At 41.1% G+C, this 21679-nt stretch overlaps 1 protein-coding gene across 3 annotated transcripts in view; it reads left to right on the top strand.

The window, feature by feature from the left end:
• The window catches only part of LOC100651883 (LIM domain-binding protein 2), a 70111-nt gene extending 48748 nt beyond the window's left edge, over nt 1–21363 (top strand). For 2 of the 3 annotated variants that reach the window (XM_048408058.1, XM_048408056.1), the window contains exons 3-9: nt 15206–15308; nt 16059–16231; nt 16895–17098; nt 19189–19321; nt 20354–20478; nt 20712–20954; nt 21047–21363. In XM_048408058.1, the coding sequence (XP_048264015.1) occupies nt 15206–15308; nt 16059–16231; nt 16895–17098; nt 19189–19321; nt 20354–20478; nt 20712–20954; nt 21047–21148 (1083 nt within the window). In that variant the 3' untranslated portion in view covers nt 21149–21363. The remainder of the gene's footprint in view (nt 1–15205; nt 15309–16058; nt 16232–16894; nt 17099–19188; nt 19322–20353; nt 20479–20711; nt 20955–21046) is intronic. The other variant, XM_048408057.1, reaches the window with a different exon arrangement.
• The last annotated feature ends 316 nt before the right edge of the window (nt 21364–21679 follow it).

The raw sequence follows: 21679 nt of genomic DNA, 5'->3' as shown, positions 1-21679 counted from the left end.
CGATCAAAATTTTCTTTTGGAAGTGAATCATGCCAAGATATAGGAAAGATGTTACTAGATGTTTTTAAATGGAATCATATAATTGTTAACACCTTAATCGATGTAGTTTGTTATTTCCTGCTGAAAGGTATCAGTCTTAAAATAAATTATTAATTTGTTTTTTTTATTAATATCTTAATTTCAATGGCAATGATATTAATGTTGATTCTAATTTCAAAGTGGTACTAGTACAGTTCGTAGGACGCCTATGTTTCCTGATATCACAGATGAGATTTTTGTTCGAAGATGATAACAAATAACGAGATGAGTCGCGATATCATATCATATCACGTGTGATTTTATTGAAAAATTTATCGAGTCAATTCAGCGTCTTTGGATACTTGATATTGCACCAACATCTAAGCGAATTCGTTGCGTTGGTTATGCAGCTTCACGAATTTTTCAATCAGGTAGCGTACGAAATGACATGACAGAATTTGTCAAGTGACTTTTTCTTCCATCCGGTATACTGTCCAAAATATTTCCGATAATGAATTAAAATCAGGCACTTTGTATCTGCTGATCTTGACAAAGTTAGGAGAAGAAGTTAGGACGAGTAAAAACATGTGGAGACGCACGAAATTCTTCACGGGAGTGATATGAATCGAAGACTGGCTCCGAAGAAGTATCGAAACCACTTCGAATCGATTAACAACCCACGTCGAATTGATCACAGCGCATTTGTCGCGCTAAGAGGCACGCGAATGTTTTCCCGTCCTTCTTTTTGCGGTGAATCTCCAGGAGCCCCGTTTTTCTTTGGGCGAACAGTGATCAATGCGCCATTAGGACAAAGCACCATGAAAAAAGAAGGAAGGAAAAGAGGCCGGGGTTAATGTGTCTTAATGAGCCACTGATACTTGAGCAGCGCGTTCATTAATCTCGGAGAACCAAACGGATACAACCGGTCTTCGCTTTCGAGATCTCGATATTATCGGTCCGTCACGTCGGTTTACGTTTGTCGCGTGGCAGCAATCAGCATAAAAACCTCGTTGCAATTAACCCCTTCGTTAGATTGAGCTGTCTACCTTTTTTTGCTGCCTTACACGCGTAAAAACGCGCGATGCTTGATCGCCGTTGAAAGTAAATTCAAATAGAATTAAGGTGTCTATCATCGGACTGTTTCTAGTCTGAATCTTGGCCTAAATATTCGTTATAAACTGAGCTCTCCAGCATGCAAACTGATCGACCATCGATTAACCCCACTTTTTATGAATTGTTAATTTCATTGCATAAATGCACGATTAACATTCAGTCGCCAAGAAACGAATCAACCTTCTTTTTATCCTCATTTTCCTTTTCTCCTCACTTTCGTGCGCCCTTTCTACAACTATTATTAACATCCTTATTAAAATTATTCTGATCTTATTTTCGATCTACTTCGTTTCATTGTTTAAATACCTTTACGAATCTTTCTATCCAACTTCGAAGCGAGTAGTTCATTCGAACGAGCCACAAATATTAATTGCTCTGGACGATGCTCAATTTCGGCTATATGCTCCCGAAGTTCGTTTCGTTCTGTTCAGCTGTCTAATTCACGAGGAACCTAATTTCTCCTTTGTATACTATACGACCTTGACCAGTCAGTATTGAATAAAATATCATCGTAGCTCGGTAGAGAGCATCGGTAGATGATGATCGAGTCGAGGAAAGTCATTAGTCACTCGAAAGCTCGATCATTATTAGCTGGCCGAGCATCAAGGCTATCCAAATGTTTATCTATCATTTATTAAGTCTGCGGATAATTTTGCTCGACTCTGGCCCACATACGCCCGTGCTGCCTCTCTTCTTCTGGCTTCCCTTCATTTTCTTTTTTACTCACAATCCTTTTTCGGCCTCGCTCGGTTCTCTCCCCGCCAACTCTCTTCTTCTTTCTTCGCGTCATTCGTTCATCCAGCTGGTTGTTCACTCTCGGTCACTCATTCGCGAACTCGAGCAAACGACGTAGCGTGTCCCTGCCTCATAAATCATGTTTTCTCGCGTTATCGTCAGATCTCGAGCGTTGTCAGCGTGCGTGTGCACGGTTCACCACTGTTTCTTCGCCGACTTCCGTCAGGCCCGTGCGAACCCGGGGCTGGCGCCCTACGATTCATTCTACGAGCCACTCTCTCGTTTCTTGGCGATCCGTCCACGCATTTGTCACTCGGACATGTTCCTCCTGGGACCAACAATCTGCCAACGAAGGCGCATGGTGCATTACAACATTTCGACTTCTATTTTTTGCGATTTCATTAACCCATTATGGATCGAGTAGTGTAATAACGTGTAAATTTTACTGAAACGTTATTGAGAGAACGTAAATTATTGTCTCGCCAGAGTACAAAAATCTATTAGAAATACACAAATTTGAGGAAAATATGCGTGTCTCGTTACAGCGTTAATGATATTCCAAAATATATTCGTATAGCGCAGATAATATATTTATAGGAATTTCAATGAATGTCCGAACACTTTCGCGATTCACTGTATATTCTGTGTAATAGTCGAGGATTCTCGAAAACTAAGAGATACTGGTGAAAATGTAAAGATCGAGATAAAGCGTGAGTGGATCTTTAGTCGAGCATCTGTTCGCGTACGTCACTGCGAAGTTTGCCGTAGTTTCGCCTACGTTGGGGTTAGATTCGTGTCGAGAGGGTGTCAGGGGGTTGGTTTGCACGGAGCGAGAAGGAGTGAGCCCGGTTGAGCCGGTAGAAACGAGGGAAAGGGCGTAGGACGCGGGGCGAATTAAAATCAGCATCTACGCTGACTCGGTTATTCTCTATCTTCTTTGTCCCGATTTTCTCCTTTTCCTACTAGATTCTCTCAAGATAGAATATTCAGATTCGCGAATGTTCACGCGAACAAATAACGAAGTATCGAAATCGTTCGATGTATTATGGCAAAAAATTGGTTCGGCCTATCATTGGTTTCGCCATTAATTCCTTCTCAAATGTTTTGGACTCTGCGACCTACGTTCCCATCGCACCGTGCTCTATCCGATTGCGCTATAAGCTTCTTTCAAGCTTATGTTCCGACGTTCGGAAACAGTAGATTTGGGAATTAATTTGTGAATGTCTTTAGACCATCAAGCGAATCGATACTAATTTTACTATTGCAACTATTTCATTAAAGAAAAATTCAAGCATACTGAAATATCCATTCAATAAATATATTAACAACATTGTGGTACAACAGAGCGAAAATTTGCAGTAAAAATAAAAGACGCGCTTCTGTTCATTTGATTACTTACATTATTATTTATAGATTTAGAAGGAAAGTAATTTTGTAAAAATACTTCGCTCTCTTTATATTTTAGATGGTATTTACACTTTAGCGCAAAAGTCTTAGGACTCTTCAATATCTAATTATTAGATTATGCATTTTAATTTCTACGTATGTTCGCGGTTATACGATCATGGTTCTATCAATCTCAAAATCCGAAATGAATTATTCTATCGCCTAGAACTTTCTTTGTCGTATTTTAAATAAAATTCACGTTCTTTTCTATTAAGACAACCTTCTTTCTTTCATTTTCATCTTAAAACTCGTTTACCATTTCAATTGGTTAATTCGTTTTATTCGAAGGCTTTTTCAATTAAAACGTTGCATTTACACAGGCAGTAGTTTGCGATATCCGTCGAATTCCGCCTCGATCTAGTAGTACGCGATATTATTTATTTACAATTACTCAACTATTGACGTTTCATGTTGCTACGAATCAGCCTTATTTTTGTAATGGCGAGGTAAATTTCATCGGTTTTGATCAAATTTCTAATTAGCATCAGCCGAATTTCCAGTGAAATTCGATCGTCGAACTGGAGAATCGCGAAATAATTGCGAAATCCCAGCGCAACCTCGGCCAAGAGGTTTAGGTTGCGATTATTCGCAATTTTTTTTCTCCCCCTTTCATGACTGTGCGGAAGCTCTAATCTCAACATATAGAGAAATATTGCACGCATTCCGCTTCACCGTGTTGAAACTGCAGAGCATTTCTTTCCTGACCGAGCCTCGTCACGTTGCATGGAATAAAATTCGCCCAAGTCTTCCCTCTTCGTTAGCCACGTCAAAAATACCAGATTTTCCTTCTTTTTCTTAATTTTCGTGACAATAGAACACGCGTCTTTCGGTTTTTTGAAATTTATTTTAGTTTGCTTAAGCAATCATTCACGTTTGGAAACGCTATTTTTTACGTAAACAACCTTTGAGGTAAAAAATATTTAATCAGTTAACTATAAACTCCTTGTAGGAATTTCAAAATATTTCATACGTGTTTTGTTATAGTCTGAGGAAACAGCGTAATTTTTGTTATCTCATCTGATTCAAACGTAAAAATTTAAAAATATATTTCAAAAGCGTTCAACGAATGAAATATCGGCTTTTTGATCCCTCTAAATGGAAATATTTTTACGATAGACAATGATATACACAAAATGAAACTTGCGAAGCGACTTCATCGACAGACAAGAAAAGATTTCCAACGACGATCTGCTCGAAGCGGCCGGAAGTTGTACATGCTTTCTCCTTTCAATACTTTCTCGTGGCGTTATCTTCTTCACAAAGCTAAATTCGAGTACCTGTGCTGTTCGAACGGAATTCTATTTTTAATTACCCAAAACAAATGGTCTGCTATCATTCGTATCAACAAACCATTCTCTGTTACTGTATTTTTTTATCGATAATGCGTCGAGCTTAAAAGTTTTAATCACCGGTAAAAGCGTTCGTTATTTGGAAATTTTTAATAGAAAATCGCGTGTGCGCGCCGAGGAACTTTTGAACTTTTTCCATTGTAGCGCATGCCGAAGGAAATAAAACTAAATTCAATAAACGTCAGGTCCGGCGAACGAATAGCAAATTGAAACTGTAATTAAATAGAATCTCTCCCCCTCTACGCGCGGTATCTGGTGTATTTTTTGAAAATCCATATGCAAGTCGTTGCGTGTCGATTGATTGTTTAATTGCTTGTGGACAAAATTTATTTGTCGCTCCTGTCAAATAGATAATGTACGCTGTGTTGCGCAAGCTATTCATCGTCGTACAATTACCCCGACTGTAATTCTATTTGCAAGTATCATCTTGCAATTTTGCATGTATTACTTCATTTTAAAAATATCTCTATATTTTTATATTTGTTTCAACGGTGATAGTCAAGTCTCTTTATAGTGCTAGCGAGATTTTAAAATGTTTCAATAAAAACTTCCTGTAAGTGTTTGTATACTTTTGTGAGCATTTCGCGGGCGAAATAATTTTCGAACGATACCGTGACTGATCGAATTCCGATTATAATTGTAGAAATGCTGCAGATTTGTAATTTCGTGACATATCGTCGAGATCAGGACATCCATTTTCATCGGTGCACTTTGACGAATACGAAACACATTATCTGCCATAGGATAGAACGCTTTTTCATCGTGACAGATGACATCTACATTCACCTTCGCGTGTTTCATACGCGGAAGTCGTTCCACTTCCCCACATTTTTTGTCCTCGCCAAAATAATCGTATTTCGTCAGGCTAGCGTGACCCCCCAAGACATGTCCAGCTAGCAAGAAAAATGATTTCGTCTATTTCGTAATAACAATTCCGCGGCAACTTTCATCTCGTTCGTCCAACAATATTTCGATGTAATTAACGTATATATTTAATTAAAAAAAAGTAAATACATTTGTCAATTACATACTAGTTCGTTTTATATAAAACAACAAGAATTTAATAAGCATAATAGCGTAATTTTGATTTTACAATGTTGAAAATGTATCAAGTCTGTCGTATCATAATTTGGTTACAAATATCAAATGTTTTGTCAAGGATTCATTTCATCTGTAGCGATTCAATCCGCGACGAGCAACATTATTGCGAAGGAAATTGTGAAAACTCGAGGATTTCACAATATTCCGCGATATTTCCTGTCGGACCTGATAATTTTTCCAAGGGGCGGGAAAAAAGCACGCGTTGTAATATCGAGAAAAGCGAAGTGAAATTTTTAATAATGTCCACGTCGTGGCTCGAAATTTCTAATTTGAAAACAAGCTCGGCCGCCACGGTAGCATTCGTATGGCGACTAAACATCACGGGCGCTGGTATTCATCGTGAAAATCTATATTGCACAGGCCTGCAATTTTTTTTTACCTTTGCCGCGCCCGCGCTCTCTATCTCCGTCCTCGTTCCGGCGTCGCATCGAAACAGACGAAATCACGTAAATCTCCGATAATAAAGCTCTGATGAGAAATTCCATGCTCGATGACTCGTTTCGTGAAACACGGCGATCCTGCTGCGCGTCCCTTCAAACTTCGCATCGTGATGTTTCGTCGAATTCGCGAGAGCCTTCCAAACAAGCCGTATGTCTGTCGAACATCGCGCGGGAATTCTAATTTCGCAAATTTTACGCGAGATCGAGAAGAAAATAGTAACGGGAGGGATAACCGGAATATTAATTCATCGTCGATAAAATTTTCAGGAAATGGAAAGCTTATGGAAGGCCCAACCATCCGTGAACCGTTCGTTATTTATTCTCATCGACTAATTGCTGCTCACGTTCTCGAATACTGGCATGCTTGTTCATGTTTTTGGTAAAAAATCATGCGTAACGTTCGATCGAATTCCGAGTTTACGCGGTTCATCGAGGCGGATGAACGACGAGCGAAATAAAAAGCTCGTATACGACAGAAAGAGATAAATTAACAGTGTTTGATACAACGATAGCGTTGTTTTGATCGAAGGAAAGAAACACATTGGTTCATGAAAGTATTTGAACACGTCTATATCGCATGTATGTGTTACGTGAAACATTTTAAAATTTCATTGATACTGCAGCCAGATACGACTGTCGTAATTGTAGTCATCATATTTGAAATCAATCCGAAAATGAACATGGAAGTTACAAGATAGTTATTTCAACCATATATTTAGTATAAAATTAGCAGGTATAAATCGTGATAAATGTTAGATATGATTCCTCTGCATATTGATGTTAATGAATATAATGGATAGTTGATCGTTCAAATATCTTGTAATTTCTATATATATATATACATATATATAATATTTTCAGATCTGTTTCAAGCTTCATCAGTATAATGATGATAGATCGCGTCTCATAGCAGTGCTAATGAAATTCAGACACACGTAATATATTCATAGAAGGTATCTACAAGTGTTAGAATATTTTCGTGAGCCTCTAATTTTGAAGATGAATCGTACGGTCAAAAAGGACTCGGAAATTGGAAACGGAGAAAAACATTATTCCGGTTGTTCTTCCTGAACATATCCTTCGAACGATGCTGTTTTTCCTCCTCTCTAGATCGTCAGGTACACGTAAGTAAAGGGCGGTTCTGATGTTTACATAAAACTTTTCCCACTATGCCGCGGGAGGGAGAGAAACCGATGGAACGTAGAAAAACCAGTGGAAAGGAGGAAAAAATAAGAAGATACGAAAGAATAGGTTCGGGCCTGTAAACGCTTTGCAAATTTTTCTTCCCGACTCGCGTCGAAAATTACTCTGCAACACTGTTCAAAAGGTGTTTTGTAAATTAACCGAAGGACAGGACCAGGACGTTTATGCAAGATGATTGATTTGTATTTTATCGGCGAGGAATCCAAGGTGATGATGTGTTCCATTAGATAATTAGACACCAGGCCTTACGATCATTATTCTCAAGAAATATTACACAGGATTGATACGCATTTATTTCAAAAACTGTCTCAACATGAATTCGAAGATCGTTTCGTTGGTTTTGTGCTTCGACGTTACTTGTTGGAGAAAAGCGAGTATTTCAGTATGAAATGGGAAGGGAATAACTCGATAAATTTCGAGATATAAGTTTTTTGAAAATACGCGGTAAATATAATAAGTATAAGAAACGAATGACGTAGCGGTTACGTTAATTTGTCTCGATTAACATTAATCTACATAGCTAATGTTCTTAATATTTTTTATATATTCAAGAAAGTATCAATAACACATTTTTCTTATTTAAGGCATAATTCTTGTTTGGGATTAGTTGATAGAATATCGTATAATAAGTTTCTTCTAAGAAGAACACTTGTCGTTCCTTTCACCTGTGCCTTTCGTTAGTAATCCATTTCAAACAATCTTAAAAAATGGACCAATAATATTATCTACGGAGACGAACTTTTCAATTGCGAAACACCTATTCCGGTGCTTTCGTTCGAGTCGCGGAGCGAAAATAACGCGGAGAAATTCATGCAATTATTCATCAACGCATCCGCTGGCTGTCCCGCGCATCGTTCATTCCGAAAAATATTATCTCGTAGAAAATATTCGCATCGATCAGTAGTAGTATAGAGAGGGAGAGAGAGAGAGAGGAAGAAAGCCGAAAAGACAAGAAAAGAGAAGAGAGAGAGTAGTAACGGAGAAAAGAAAAGAGAGAGAGAGAGAGAGAGAGAGAAAGAAAGAAAGAGAGAGGAGCAAAGAACGTTCAGCCGAAGGAAAGGAAAAGAAGAGAAGAGCATCGAGGATCGGGGAGGGAAGGTTGAGAACCTCTATGGGAGCCTGGGTAATAAAATGAGGGCCCCTGCTCTCCCCCGGGGGTGGGGCCCCCTCGATAACCCATATTGTACCCCCCATCCCCTGGTTCTCCCTCCCAGGCTCGCCCCTCTCGCCGCCGCCCCGGGCCGTATATACTCCGATCGGCCGGAAGAGTTTTGTCCCAGGCCGACTGTCCAGAGAGAAATCTCTCCGTATCTATCCCCGGCCTAACCGGTGCTACGAAATTTTTCAAAAATGATGGGCGTGATCCCAGGAATTTTCTCGAATTTTCGATATAGTTATCCGCGTGATGCGTCTACGTTTTCACGGTTGAAATGATTTTCGTAAGAAAATGGAGAGGTGGAGCGCGCCGACAATACTTTCCCGCCGGCGTATATACACGATCATATACCACCCCTAGTCTCCCCACACCCCCCTAACAACAGTAGGGTGGTACAGTCCGGGTGAAAAGCCAACGGCAACCCCGGCGCAGTACAGGCTGCACAAAGAGCGACGCCCTGCCAGGCGAAAAATGGAAGAGAAAAAATGCAGCCTGGAGAGAGGAACGAGAGAAAAAGAGAGAGAGAGAAAGAAAGAAAGAAAGAAAGAAAGAAAGAGAGACACGCACAGAGCGAGAGCAGGGGTGTAGAAGAGAGGGAGAAATTATTGGTGGTGAATCGTTTCTAGGACGAGGATCGGGAACGATTCGGATAATACAAGGTGCCGGCTATTTTCCCTGTTATTTTCTGTTTTCTATTTTTTCCAGCTTTCCTCTTTTTCTCTCTCTCTCTCTCTCCTGTTCTTCTACATTTGATTTCTTATATTATACATGGTGGATATATTTGAAAATTGTCGGAGTTGTTGTAGAGAGATGGGATAGGAAGGTGGAAAATTAAAAGAACTGACGAGACACTGCGTCGTGTAAGACGTATCGGTAAATCGATGACAGCAGAAGTATTTATTCATCCACGATGACAATTTTAAAATAGATCGTAGGTATCTGCTAACGTTAGAATTATACCGGATTCTTTCTCATTTTCGAAGTGAAATTTTCGAACTGCAATTGGGGAGATTCGGAACGACGATTCACCTTTCGTTAGGGTGTTTCTACTGTTTCTCTTTTATTTCTTTTCTCTTAGTTCTCCTCCAGTGTATCCACCCCCTTCCTCGTCGCGATGACTCTAAGTCTTTTGAAACTTTGCTGATTTGTGAAGAGGTTCCGTATAAATATCGGATACTTTTTAGTTTCGTTGCGACACTGATTTCCGTATAAACTTTCGAATTTTCTAAAAGTGGTTCTCTTTGTTATTGATAATACGTTATTATCATAAAGTTAATCAGTATACATAGATACGTAGAACACCGGAAAAAGACATAAGTCTATCTTTATCGGTTTTCTAATTTTGATGCTACTTGATGGCTATAGGGGAACATTCTAATATACTTACTATGATTGGAGAAGATACTTGTCAGATCCAAAGATAGAAAAACTTTTTAGGGATAGCTGATAAATCTACGAAGTTCCTTAACAAAGAAACGGTATAATGTAACGAGGATCAATATTGTTTTAATGTCCAGAGAAGTGACATTGATAAAGGTCTCCTATAGTATATGCAATACGAGCATAATAGTTTTCTTTACAGTAAATGCTCAAATACTTTTGTGATCCAGTGTAAATTTTGTCGAAAGTAGGAGAAATGTAAAAACGTAACGAACGAGAGTTCGAGTTTGAATTCACAAAACCTAACTTAATTTCTATTTTATTTGGATTTTCGGGTTGTCCGGGTTTCCCGGTTCGTTTCCCTGTCGACTCGGTTATTACGATGCAACGACGTCCCGGATTTTCACGTTTTTTCCTCTTGTTCCTCTCTCTTTCTCTCTGCGCCAGGATTACTTCGGCCTGGACAAATTGAATTTAACTCCGGCTAATACGCCGGCCAAAAGAGCGCGTATTACGCTGCTTTGTCCAGGCACATCGTGGAAATCAGCGATGATTTGTGTGTCTCCGGCGCCGCGACGCATTTTCCTCCTTTTTTCCTCACCGGCAGAGGATCGAGATTGAATTTCTTGTCCGTTGTCGCGCTTTTCTCCGGCTATCGCTGCGATTTTTTGCCCCGTCTACACACGTACCATCCCCAGTTCCCGTGTTTCGAAAATCGATCCAAACAACTTGTCATAATACCTAGATACAGTTTCCAGCCCTATCGCGAGTCTCGCGACTATTTTTAACCCTCACAACGATTTTTTTGAAAATAATAAAGCATTTCGAGATTCTCAGTACATATTTCATTGTCTTTCTTTAAATTTCGAGTAAAATACATAGGCAAATAGCAAATTACTTGCCGCGAAAATACAATAAATTACGTGCCTCGTTGACTGCACAGGATATTTCCAATCTTTCCAGACAAATTGCACGAACGAAAGTAAGGAAAAATATATCCTTTAAAATGCTTTATTAGAAAATTATAAGCAAATATTGAAGCCAGCGTGAAATACATGTATTAGGCGAGGAATTTGTCATTACAGGATATGAAAGGGTCTCTGCAGTACGATATTAGAAGTAACTACGCGTAAAGATTCTTAAGAAATTCGAAATATAGAAACTGGATACTACGTCGATGTCAAATCTGTATGGATGTATTACGACGACATGATATTTTGATGCGGAAATTTAAATATTTTAACCAGTCGCCATTATTTATAATATAAATATGTAAAGTGCACACACGATCGATCTTTCATATTTCGTAATGTACAGCATTTCAGATTGCGTTTAATATTTGTTTGTAACATTGTAATAAAACATGCATCTGCAGCCATTATTTTTCTTTTTTTTCATCTTTTTTTTTTTTATTGACGATATTCTAAATTTAGAGGGATATACCCACTATATATATTCACTAGCTAAGGACGATACTTATAATTAGACATTCGTATTATAGTATTAAGAGACAGAGAGGAAGATTATAAAATAAAGAGTAGTCTATTTCCAGACAAGTGCACTATTTTTCTATGTACTTTGAGATTTGACACTTAAATACGTTAAAACGAGAACGCCGTATATTTAAATTTTAATTAAACGAAAATTGCATTGCAAAGGATTGAACAAATGGAGGTAAATTTGACCGCGAGATTACGGAGGTCTTGTACTTCCTTGCGATTTTTCTACCAGAAATTCCTAATGAAATTGTTCCTTTTTTCTTCTGTACTCGTCTTTTGAGAATTCTTTTTTAACGCAGTGGAAGATGCTCGCGGGAATGTTGATTTTGGCGCACGTATATCAATTAGAAGAAGATTTACACGCTACAGGCGTGCGAAATGTAGAATTATACTAAAAGCATGGTCGATTCTTAAACCGCGCGACGATCGATTCTACCGCCGGAGAAAGGTGATTTAGCGAGGAAATTGTACATTGTCAACTATCGATTCGGCATAGAATCTAACATTAAATATCGTTACATTATTTCTGCAAAAGTAATTCAGCTTTAACCTTCCATCAAACTCCGTGAACCTTTCTAGTCGAAGTTTCCAGTTGTGGATCGGTCAAGTTTTCACGAATTCCTCGGTTGTTCGGTTCACCAATAAGATTCGAGAATTCGAAACTTGCGAACGAGTGTTTTACTTACGCTGTTCTTTGCGGCTTGTTGTTTTTAGTGATTTACGCGGGCACAAGTTCGCGTTACGTATCGATCTAACTTCCGCGTAGAGAGAATTCTGGAGGTACGGCACTTTTGATTAAAATTTTCAAAAAGTTGCCAAAGGCGAGCAAACTATTTTTTGAGGGAAGGGGGCAAATAGTTACGCGTTAGCTTTTTCTGTAAAATATATAGTTAAAAGCTTGCACGATTTCTTTGATGCAAGTTTTATATTTTCCACTATTACTGGATATTCTTTGGCCGAAAGTGTAACAAACTTATTTCTACTTTTTATCATTCGCGCAACTACTCCAGACATTTTTCTTCTTTTTTCCAGAAATAAATCACCGTTGGTAATAAATTAATCGTAGTACGAATTTCTAATGATAGTAATGACAGAGCTCTGGCTGTTCTAAATAATCGTATCGCATATGAGTAGCATTAATGTAGCTGCAATCATACTAGGAATAATGATAACTGTAGCAAGCAAGTTATTACGGCGTTTCCAGAAAATTACCGACACTTATTCGTAACGCCAGCAGCTTTTGCCCCGGATGTAAGATCGTAGCTGGGATACACCGAATTTCTCAGGAAAAGTGCTCGAGATATTACTTAACGTTTGGCATTCGTCTTCCGTTCTGAAGCAGGTTCCTTCCACTCGGCGTCGTTTCGACCGGCGTCGATCTCTCGTCTATTTTGATCGACTCAACATTCCTCCCCGATTTTAGCCGGCTATGGAGCTTTACGCTTGCCAGAAATATCAATTTGCGCGAGAGTGGCAACAGTTTGCTTGATTTGGCACGGCGCGGCTTACGTCCGAAATAAATCTTCACGGGCTACACGTGGACCTCCCTGAAAACTGATTGTCCGCTGGTTCCTCACGCCAAATGCGAGATCAATCTCTTTCTGTGTCTCGTTATTATATACATTTTTATCTTCATTCATATCAATTCATATTAATGTTAAAGGAACAACGTGTATACACTGACAGAAGAGACTTTAGAATTCATACTTGTGTATACTAGCTACGTTGATAGTAACTTTGTCGTACTAAACATTACTTATCATGTCGGTAACAGTCGTATATACTATATTCATTCATGATTTAATTCTTCTTGTCGATTATAATCATTTTGCTTTCAAGATTGTAGTGTGTTTTGTAATGCTCATCCTTCACATTTGCTTTTGTCGTCCGCTCTATGTAGCGTACGCGTTATAGGAACAATTTTGAAGAATCTACGATAAGAATGAAATAATTCAGGACATAAAGTCGAGTACTAAAACCGATCGTAACTCGTACTATAACAAGAAACTATCAATCACGAAACGATCGAGCTCATATCTCAATTTCGCAATCAAAGATTCCAAGGTCTCCTGCAACGTTAGAAAATTGGGGTAATTTCCCCAGTTCCTTAAAAGGACGTATATGGTTGAAAGATGCGCAAGCTCGAGGATTAGAATGAAAAGGAGGAAAATAGAGAGGAACAGAAGGAGGGTGAGGAAAGGACGAGGCGAAGACAGAGGCGGCCTATACTCGTCGCTGAATAACGCATGACTGTCTGGCTTGAAATTATAGCATTTCGTCCCCTCTCACTCGCAGGAACTACCCCTTGGCTCTGGACGCGCTTGTTCGCTGCGCTTTCATTCAATTATGCATCCAGCTTCACCCACGCCGCATCTTCTCCCTCCCTGCCTTCGCTCTTATTATTATTTTTCCGCGCGTGACTTCGCTCCAGCCACCTTTTCTTGCCGTCTTTCGAAGTCCGGCGTCGTCGCTAACTCTGAAAACTCGATCGTTCGTCTCGATATACCTTTTTTTCTCTCGCGAAATCCAGACCGTGTTGTTTCGGAGAAAACGCGGGCAACCCTCCGAGGAGTGATCGTTGACCTCTTCTTTATATTCGGAGTAACTCGCGTGAACGAGAATAAGCACGACCATGAACATCGTGTTTTCGAGTTGTGACCAATATTTTTTCTATTAAGTTATACAATCGACGAAGAGACTTTTCAGGCTGTCGCAATGAAGATAGAAATGCATACTTTATAAGAATCTATATCGATTCATCAACGTATTCGAATATCTAGCGTAGAAAATTTTTATGAATACGTTATTTGCGTTATATAAAACTTTTTGAAGTGTTACCAATGCGATGAGACGCAATTGCGACGGTTATACTGGTACTTTGAAATCAATATGAAAATGTACGTAGAGGTTGTAAGATATTTATTGCCAACTTGTATTCAATAAAAAATTAATATATGCGTGCATAATACACCATCGATAGACAACTCTGTAGTCTTATACTTGTCGCGAAGATATTTTGTAGATACATGTGGTTGTAAATGTGATTTTGCTTGGACGAGTATTCATGTATTTACGCGTGTATATTAGCGTGGCTGTAATAATTCAGAATGGCGAGGGGAAAAGAGAGGTGGTGGACGGCGTGTGCGTTCCATAGTCGATCGGTTTTTCACGAGGTGACGAGCTACGGTTACGGCGTAAAAATTTCAAACGTTCCGTATCGGCGCCTATAAATATTCATGCTGCGACGAAACGCCAATATATATGTAGAGTAACACGAATATGTTGAAACGACATAGTTGTAGAGCACCGAGCACGGGAAGTTAAGTATGTTGCTCGCGAGCTTTTTCCCCGAACGTGGTCTCCGTTCGCCACGGAAATCGTTGTCAGTCATCGTACCGTGCGATTACAGATTAGGCGTAATTTGCCGGGGCTGACTGGAAATAAGGCAAGATCCGCAAACATGCTGGTTGCAAACCTTTCGTTACGCGAGCTTTACCATGACGAAAAATTCGAAAACGAGCGTGGAACGCTTGCGGCGGAAGTTACGAGTAGCAGCGGCACCGCCGCGTCCGTAAGTCGAGAATACCGGTGCTCGCGTTACACTCTGCTCGCGATTCTGTTTTCTGTTTGCCGATGGCAACAATGATGTTATCGAACACGATACTCCCGGTTCTCGAGCCTCGACTCTGTATCGAGAGTCGGTGATTGCGCGCGATTTGCCCGGAAGTGCCACGATATTACATGGTTTTCTATCTTTTGTTACAGGAGAGCGACAATCTCTGGTGGGACGCATTCGCGACTGAATTCTTCGAGGACGACGCAACCTTAACCCTCACGTTTTGCTTGGAGGACGGTCCCAAGAGATACAGTAAGTTGTGCCACCGTGCAATTCTTCTTTCAAAAGCGTTCCACTCGATTTTCCATCGGGACCATTCGCGATTCCTATCGATGTACTAACTATTTCCTTGCTTGTGTCGCGGAATACGCGCTCCTACGACGTTATTTAGAAACGTGGAAAACGCATTTACGAAGCTTAGCGACGACCAACGAGAAGATACTGCCTCTGGTTGGTCGTTTTTCTTTCGGAACGACTCGTTCTTCTTCACGGTCCATTGTCCTCGACGATGCTCCGTACGTGTAGCAACCGGCACGCACCGCGTTATACGCGTTGCACACGTTCTAAATAATTACGTGCCACCGCAGAGCAATTTTGCAACCGGTGGATTTTAATGTCTTCCTCCCCTGCGTTCGTTGCTGAATACACGGCAACAACGTGATTACACGTCGCATCGCATCGTCATCGAGCGTAAACGACAGTTCCGCGACAAGCATTACCGTAGCAATAAGATGCAACGGAGAACTCTCTCCGTAGTCTCCGTCTCTGATCCAGAATTTTTCAATCCTTCCGATCCCAGTCTATCCTTCTCTCTTTCTCTCTCCCTCTCTTTCTTTCTTTTCTGTATTCGATGTTTTTCCTTCGAATGTACCGGCAAGGCAAACAGAAACATCACGGAGGAATTACATCGAGCGGATTTTCTTCGTTGCCCGACGAAAATATCTGCACCCTGCTCGATGTCGTTGGATTAGGTACTGATGATCCGTTCATTTATGCTTACAGCGATAGGTAGGACGTTAATACCTAGGTACTTCCGTTCGATATTCGAGGGCGGAGTAACGGAACTTTACTACAATTTGAAACACCCGAAGGAGTCATTTCACAACACCAGCATAACCCTCGACTGTGATAACTGCGTTATGGTAACGCATCACGGAAAACCAATGTTCACGAAGGTAAGAATCCTATTCATTCCAATCGAATGTACCATCGTTAGGCTGCGGATTTTACGCAAGTTCGTTTTTTCCAAAACTAATTAAAGAATCTATATGCTGTTATTGCACGCACCAAATACACCGCGTCTCATAATTACAAAATCAATGTAGAATTTTTTATTCTTATACAGGTACAAGGTAGACAACTAATTGTAAAAAAAAACTTAATCTTTGAACCTAGCTTCGACGAAAATGTACTTATCCATATTCTTACTTCATACATTTTTGCATATTACGTATATTCTATGTATAGTTGCAGCATAATATTTCCTACGAAGACATAAATATCCGCAGTCTACTTATCATTGTTGCACTATCGATTCACGGTTTAACAATGTAAACGAAAGGAATCATGGTTCGTGTAACAGCGAACGGCTCGTTTCACGTGCACGCTTCTTCGATCATCTTATTCGCTTCCTTTATTCCCTAGCATTGTTACATTTTCAAATTTTTTCTTTACCCTCACCTATTTCTATCCACAATGGTATTTCGTATCGTACATTTCACATTCGTGATAGGACATTCTCCCTCGTGCGAGTGTAAAATGAAATTTCTCACCTGCGATTGGTCGCGAGGCCAATGGTCGTGTTTATACAGCAGTTTGAACGCGTGTTTGTTCTGCAGGTATGTACGGAGGGCAGATTAATATTGGAATTCACGTTTGACGACCTTATGAGGATAAAGTCGTGGCACATGTCGGTGAGAACGCACAAGGAACTCGTGCCTAGGACTGTGGTCGGTATGCAACAGGATCCGACGATGCTCGAACAGCTTAGCAAGAACATCACCAGGCAGGGCATCACCAATTCCACCCTGAATTACCTTAGGGTACGTATATGTTAACTGTCTGCTATGAAAAGTGGCGAAGGTGTTTCGTTTTACGTTTAACGATGTTTCGAAACACCGTCGTGCTTCTTCTGTTCCATTGACTTATAGTACAATTCCATCTATTTGTTGCGTGATTTATATGAAATATAGATCGTGTGTTTGACTCTTGTTCGACTCTTTAAGTCCTGCATTATTATCGAATAATGTATAGCACGAATTAAAATATTTTTTACAAATCACCTAGCAGCGATAAGTAGAGATGGTTTTGGAAAGTATAACGTTCAAACGATGTATACTATTTTGTTACTGTAATGTATAAAGAGATTGTTGGCTCGTAAAAATTAATTGTAAAGGTAAAAACAAGACAATGTAAATTAACTTAAAGACAGTAAAAGCCACGCGCACATGATGAAACTTTCGCTTTGTGTAACTAAATACGGCATCTCCGAGCGCTGACACCATTCTACGACGCCTCAAAGAACTCGAAAGAAGTAGTATCTATGAATTCCGGCCGGATCTTAAGCATATTTAATTCGCATCGATACATTTAAATACAGGTGGAACCGATAGAATTTTTATTATCAGAATATCGATTAAAACGAAAAGATTGATTATTGTTATGTTCAACTATTGTTTGATGAAAAATTTGAGCACTGACCGCGGGGACGTTCTAAATATATACGTTTCTCATATGAAAATAAATTTATTCGATTATAACAGCGCGTGTCGTGATCAGTCAGAGTAATCAACGTTTTACTAAAGGGTTAAACTCGAAGGAAATAAGTAATACATTATTCGAAAGCAGAATATAAAGGGCTAAATGGGCCAAGAATCGCGAAGAGATCGGCTCGCGAAAGTACGGCGGGTATCCGGGTTACGATCCACCTTCTTTTGCACGCTCGGAAGCGCTTTCACTTGCGCGTATCGTTGCTCTTTGCTCGCTGAAACGATTGTTGCGTCGTTAATCGAAAGCTGACGAGAAAATATCTTCACCTCAAATTTTTCCTCGTTTCTCGACAACTATTTTCTATCAATAATCCGCTCTGCTCCTATTATTAAACAAATTTTTGATCAATTTGTTATAGTATTGCAGCATATTATACATTATAACCAAACTAGAAATACGCGTGAAAAAACGAGAGGCGGAACGTCGGGCGAGCGAATCGATCGAAAACCTGACCGATGGCGACGACCGTACTAATGCGAATATTAATTAAAATGAAATTAAAGTTTTGCAAAATTTCGGGCTGGCCTTCCGGCGAAGCTCGCTCCGCTCTGCCTCTATGCAATCCGCCCGCTATCGATTACTTTAATTGTCATCATTATAATATAAAGGCTGCCGGGAAATTACGTGCTTACGATAATAATGTAAAATGGATTTCAGTTTTATTACGGCAAACATAAACCAAATTTAATTTGCTTTGGAACGATGTTCGGACGATGCGTGGCGGCGTTACGTTCCGCGCACCGCGTGCGAATATATTTTAGGAAGTTTATTTTCAACCGGTACACGCCGTATACGATAATTTTCATATTAATAGCGCGCATAAGTTCCCTGTCGAACTCGCATCGGATTAAATAACAGTCACATTTATTTTGTGTATCTATATCGACCGACTATTTTTGCGCCTGAAAGAAAATCATCAGCGGTCACTGTTTTTGGGGATAATGATATTAATACGCGCACGCGTTTCGCCCGCTACTCTTTTAGGACATTTATTTAGAGAACCGGAGAGAGTTGGTCAGAGTTACCGAAGGTTTCACGGCTTTACCTCTACAATAACTTTCGAATACAATACAACTTCGTTTATTGGAACTTGTCGAGAGACGAACAATTCGTATTACAAGAGCTCGTCAATTTTTCTCTAATTAGTATTCTCGGTTCAATTAGATTTCTTTTTTAAATGAATTTATATATAAATATCTGCGTCTAGCAACTAAGATCGTGATAATCGATGGTTAACTACAAAGTTTCGATAACTATAGTTTAGATAAAATGACGTTTTATAATCAAGATGGCGAAATTATTATAAGCTTGGAACGTTGCACTAGGACCAAAGAATAAAAATTTGTTGAATTCTTTTTTCCAGTTATGTGTGATCTTGGAGCCGATGCAAGAGCTGATGTCGAGGCACAAGGCGTACGCGTTGTCACCACGGGACTGCTTGAAGACGACCTTGTTCCAGAAATGGCAGAGGACGTTTGCCCCGCCGGGTAAGAGAGGTAGACGAACAGTTGCTTTACATGAGAAGCACCAGCCAGTGGAGCCAAACGGCCGACCAGTCTACCGCAGGATTCGTTTTTCGTTCGCTCAATGACGAAGAATATTCGTCATCGACTTGTTACCGCGTTAAGAGCCTCGGTTTCAATCGCTTTCTACGACCAGAACTTCTATTCCCTTGGACCGATCCTATTATATCATCCTTTATCTCTTGGAGCTGAAATCCATTGGGAAATCGCATTGTCGGACCACTTGGACGAAGGCTAAATTCGCAAATGTCGCGTACAAAGCGTTTCACGGCGTCGATTTCACGGTGAACGCGTATACTTTATCGTCGTTGTGTACGATTATAAAGTTAGAGTAATAACGCTCGAAAGATTGTTCGCCAGGTCGTTAAACATCTCGACCTTGACGTTAGAACTTATTAAAATGGAACGTTTTGAAAAGAAGTCATTTCGAATACGAAAAATGGTGGTGCTTCCGCGAAAAGAAAAGATCGACGATCCGATTGCTTGCGATCGTTGCTTGTTGATAGCAGCGGTAGCTGATTTTTCCTCGATCGACGTTGCGTGAGGTACTCCTCCTTGTAGTCTTATCGTTTGTTTTTATCATGCGTATGCGCTGCACCGCGTTTCCTGTTTCACCCGTAACTCACCACGTTCCCTCTCAATTATCCGGCGCCCCCGTGTTCAAGGTCGAGGAAATCATGGAACCGAGCGCGTTAAAATCGTAAATGCACATCGGACTTACTTCGATGCGAATGCGTGTTTCTCTGTAAAGATATATTCTTCGTGAGTGCTGACACTTCTTAAGTAGCTTTTTTTGATTGACAAAAGCGTTTAGAGAACGCGATCTATCGATCTTTCTATCTGTCTGTCCACCGATGCATGCATGCTTCTGTGTGTCAGAGACCTTTGATTTGGAGAAAGGTCCAAAGCTGGGTAGCGGTCTGAAGTTTCTTAGCGCGCTGCTACATGGCTAGCGTCCTCTTCGACCGGTTGAGGCACGAGTTTATCGAGAATCTGTTCTTTCAGAGTCGCAGAGGCCGGCCAGTAAACGGAGAAAGCGAAAGGGTAGCACACCAGGGCCAGGAAATAACGCACCGCCTGCGCCCAGCAAAAAGAGATCGCCGGGACCTAATTTTTCTCTTGCGTCACAGGTGAGCGTACTACGAGAGTCGTTAGTTTTATCGTAAAACGGGCTGCAGCCGAAGCGTCCTTTATCGAAGGCTGTGTCTCCGCTTTTCAAACGATTCAGGACTATTTGTTCTAACAAAACGCTATAGAACAAAATCGCCGTTTACGATACGTAATCGGTAAGGCTGTCTGCCTCCTCTTCTAACGAATGATTCTGTCGTTTAACGTTTCTCTCTGTACTTTCCTGTCGATCCAGGACGTGATGGTTGTGGGTGAACCGTCGCTGATGGGAGGGGACTTTGGCGAGGAGGACGAACGAGTAATCACGAGGTTGGAGAACACGCAGTACGACGCTACGAACAGTTTGGACCCTCATAGTCACGACACGCCGGGTGGGCCACCTCCGCATCCTCATCAATTCCATTCGGAACCGACCCCGGGTAATTCTTGGCCTCCGGATCGCGGTCCTGGACCGCCACAAGGAGGACCCGGTAGTCAGGTAAATGTCACCCTTTCCAAACACGTTTGCGAGGCGATCGAACAAGAACGAAGATTCCAATGTCGAAGCGTGACGTGCAACGGGGGTTACAGGGAGTTCAAGGCGGACAAGGCGGAGGAGCAGCAGGTGTACAGGGAACGCAGGATGCCAATCAGCAGCAACAAGACAAGAAAAGCCCCGCGGTGAGCCAGTGAGGCCAGGAGTCCCCGCGCCCCCCCACCAGGGGGCGACGGGGGCGCAGGCCCAAGAACATGGCTCCCTAGCGGGGCGAGAACCCTAGCCTCCCCGGCGCCTACTTAGCCTCGTCTAGCTGTTCGGCCAGCAGGCTGTCGCACGTTGGCGTACATCCGCTGGCCTGTCATCAGGCTGGGCTGTCCGGGCATCATACGGAGCAGCAGGTGCAACTAAGCCACGCCGCGGTAGCAGCCGCCGCAGCCTCCATGGGAATGGATTCCCCAGAGTTGGTCGCGGTGGCTCATTACCAGGCGCAACAGCTTCAGCGACAATTGTTGGCCGAGCAGTCGGGTTCGGGCACGATGCTGCCGCCGGCCGCTCAGCCTACTGGTGGAGGTTTGACGCAGTCGTTACAGCAGCCGCAGCAAGCTCAACTACAGGGCCAAGATTCGCTGCAACAGCTGATGCAACAGATCTTCTGTCTGCAACAAATCGAATACTTTTTCAATCAGCGTGTTCCCAAGTGATCGCGATCATCGCTGTTATTGTCA

The sequence above is a fragment of the Bombus terrestris genome, chromosome 8 (genome assembly GCF_910591885.1).
Source record: "Bombus terrestris chromosome 8, iyBomTerr1.2, whole genome shotgun sequence".
NCBI classification, from domain to species: domain Eukaryota; kingdom Metazoa; phylum Arthropoda; class Insecta; order Hymenoptera; family Apidae; genus Bombus; species Bombus terrestris.
This window is presented reverse-complemented; position numbering and strand designations above follow the sequence as displayed.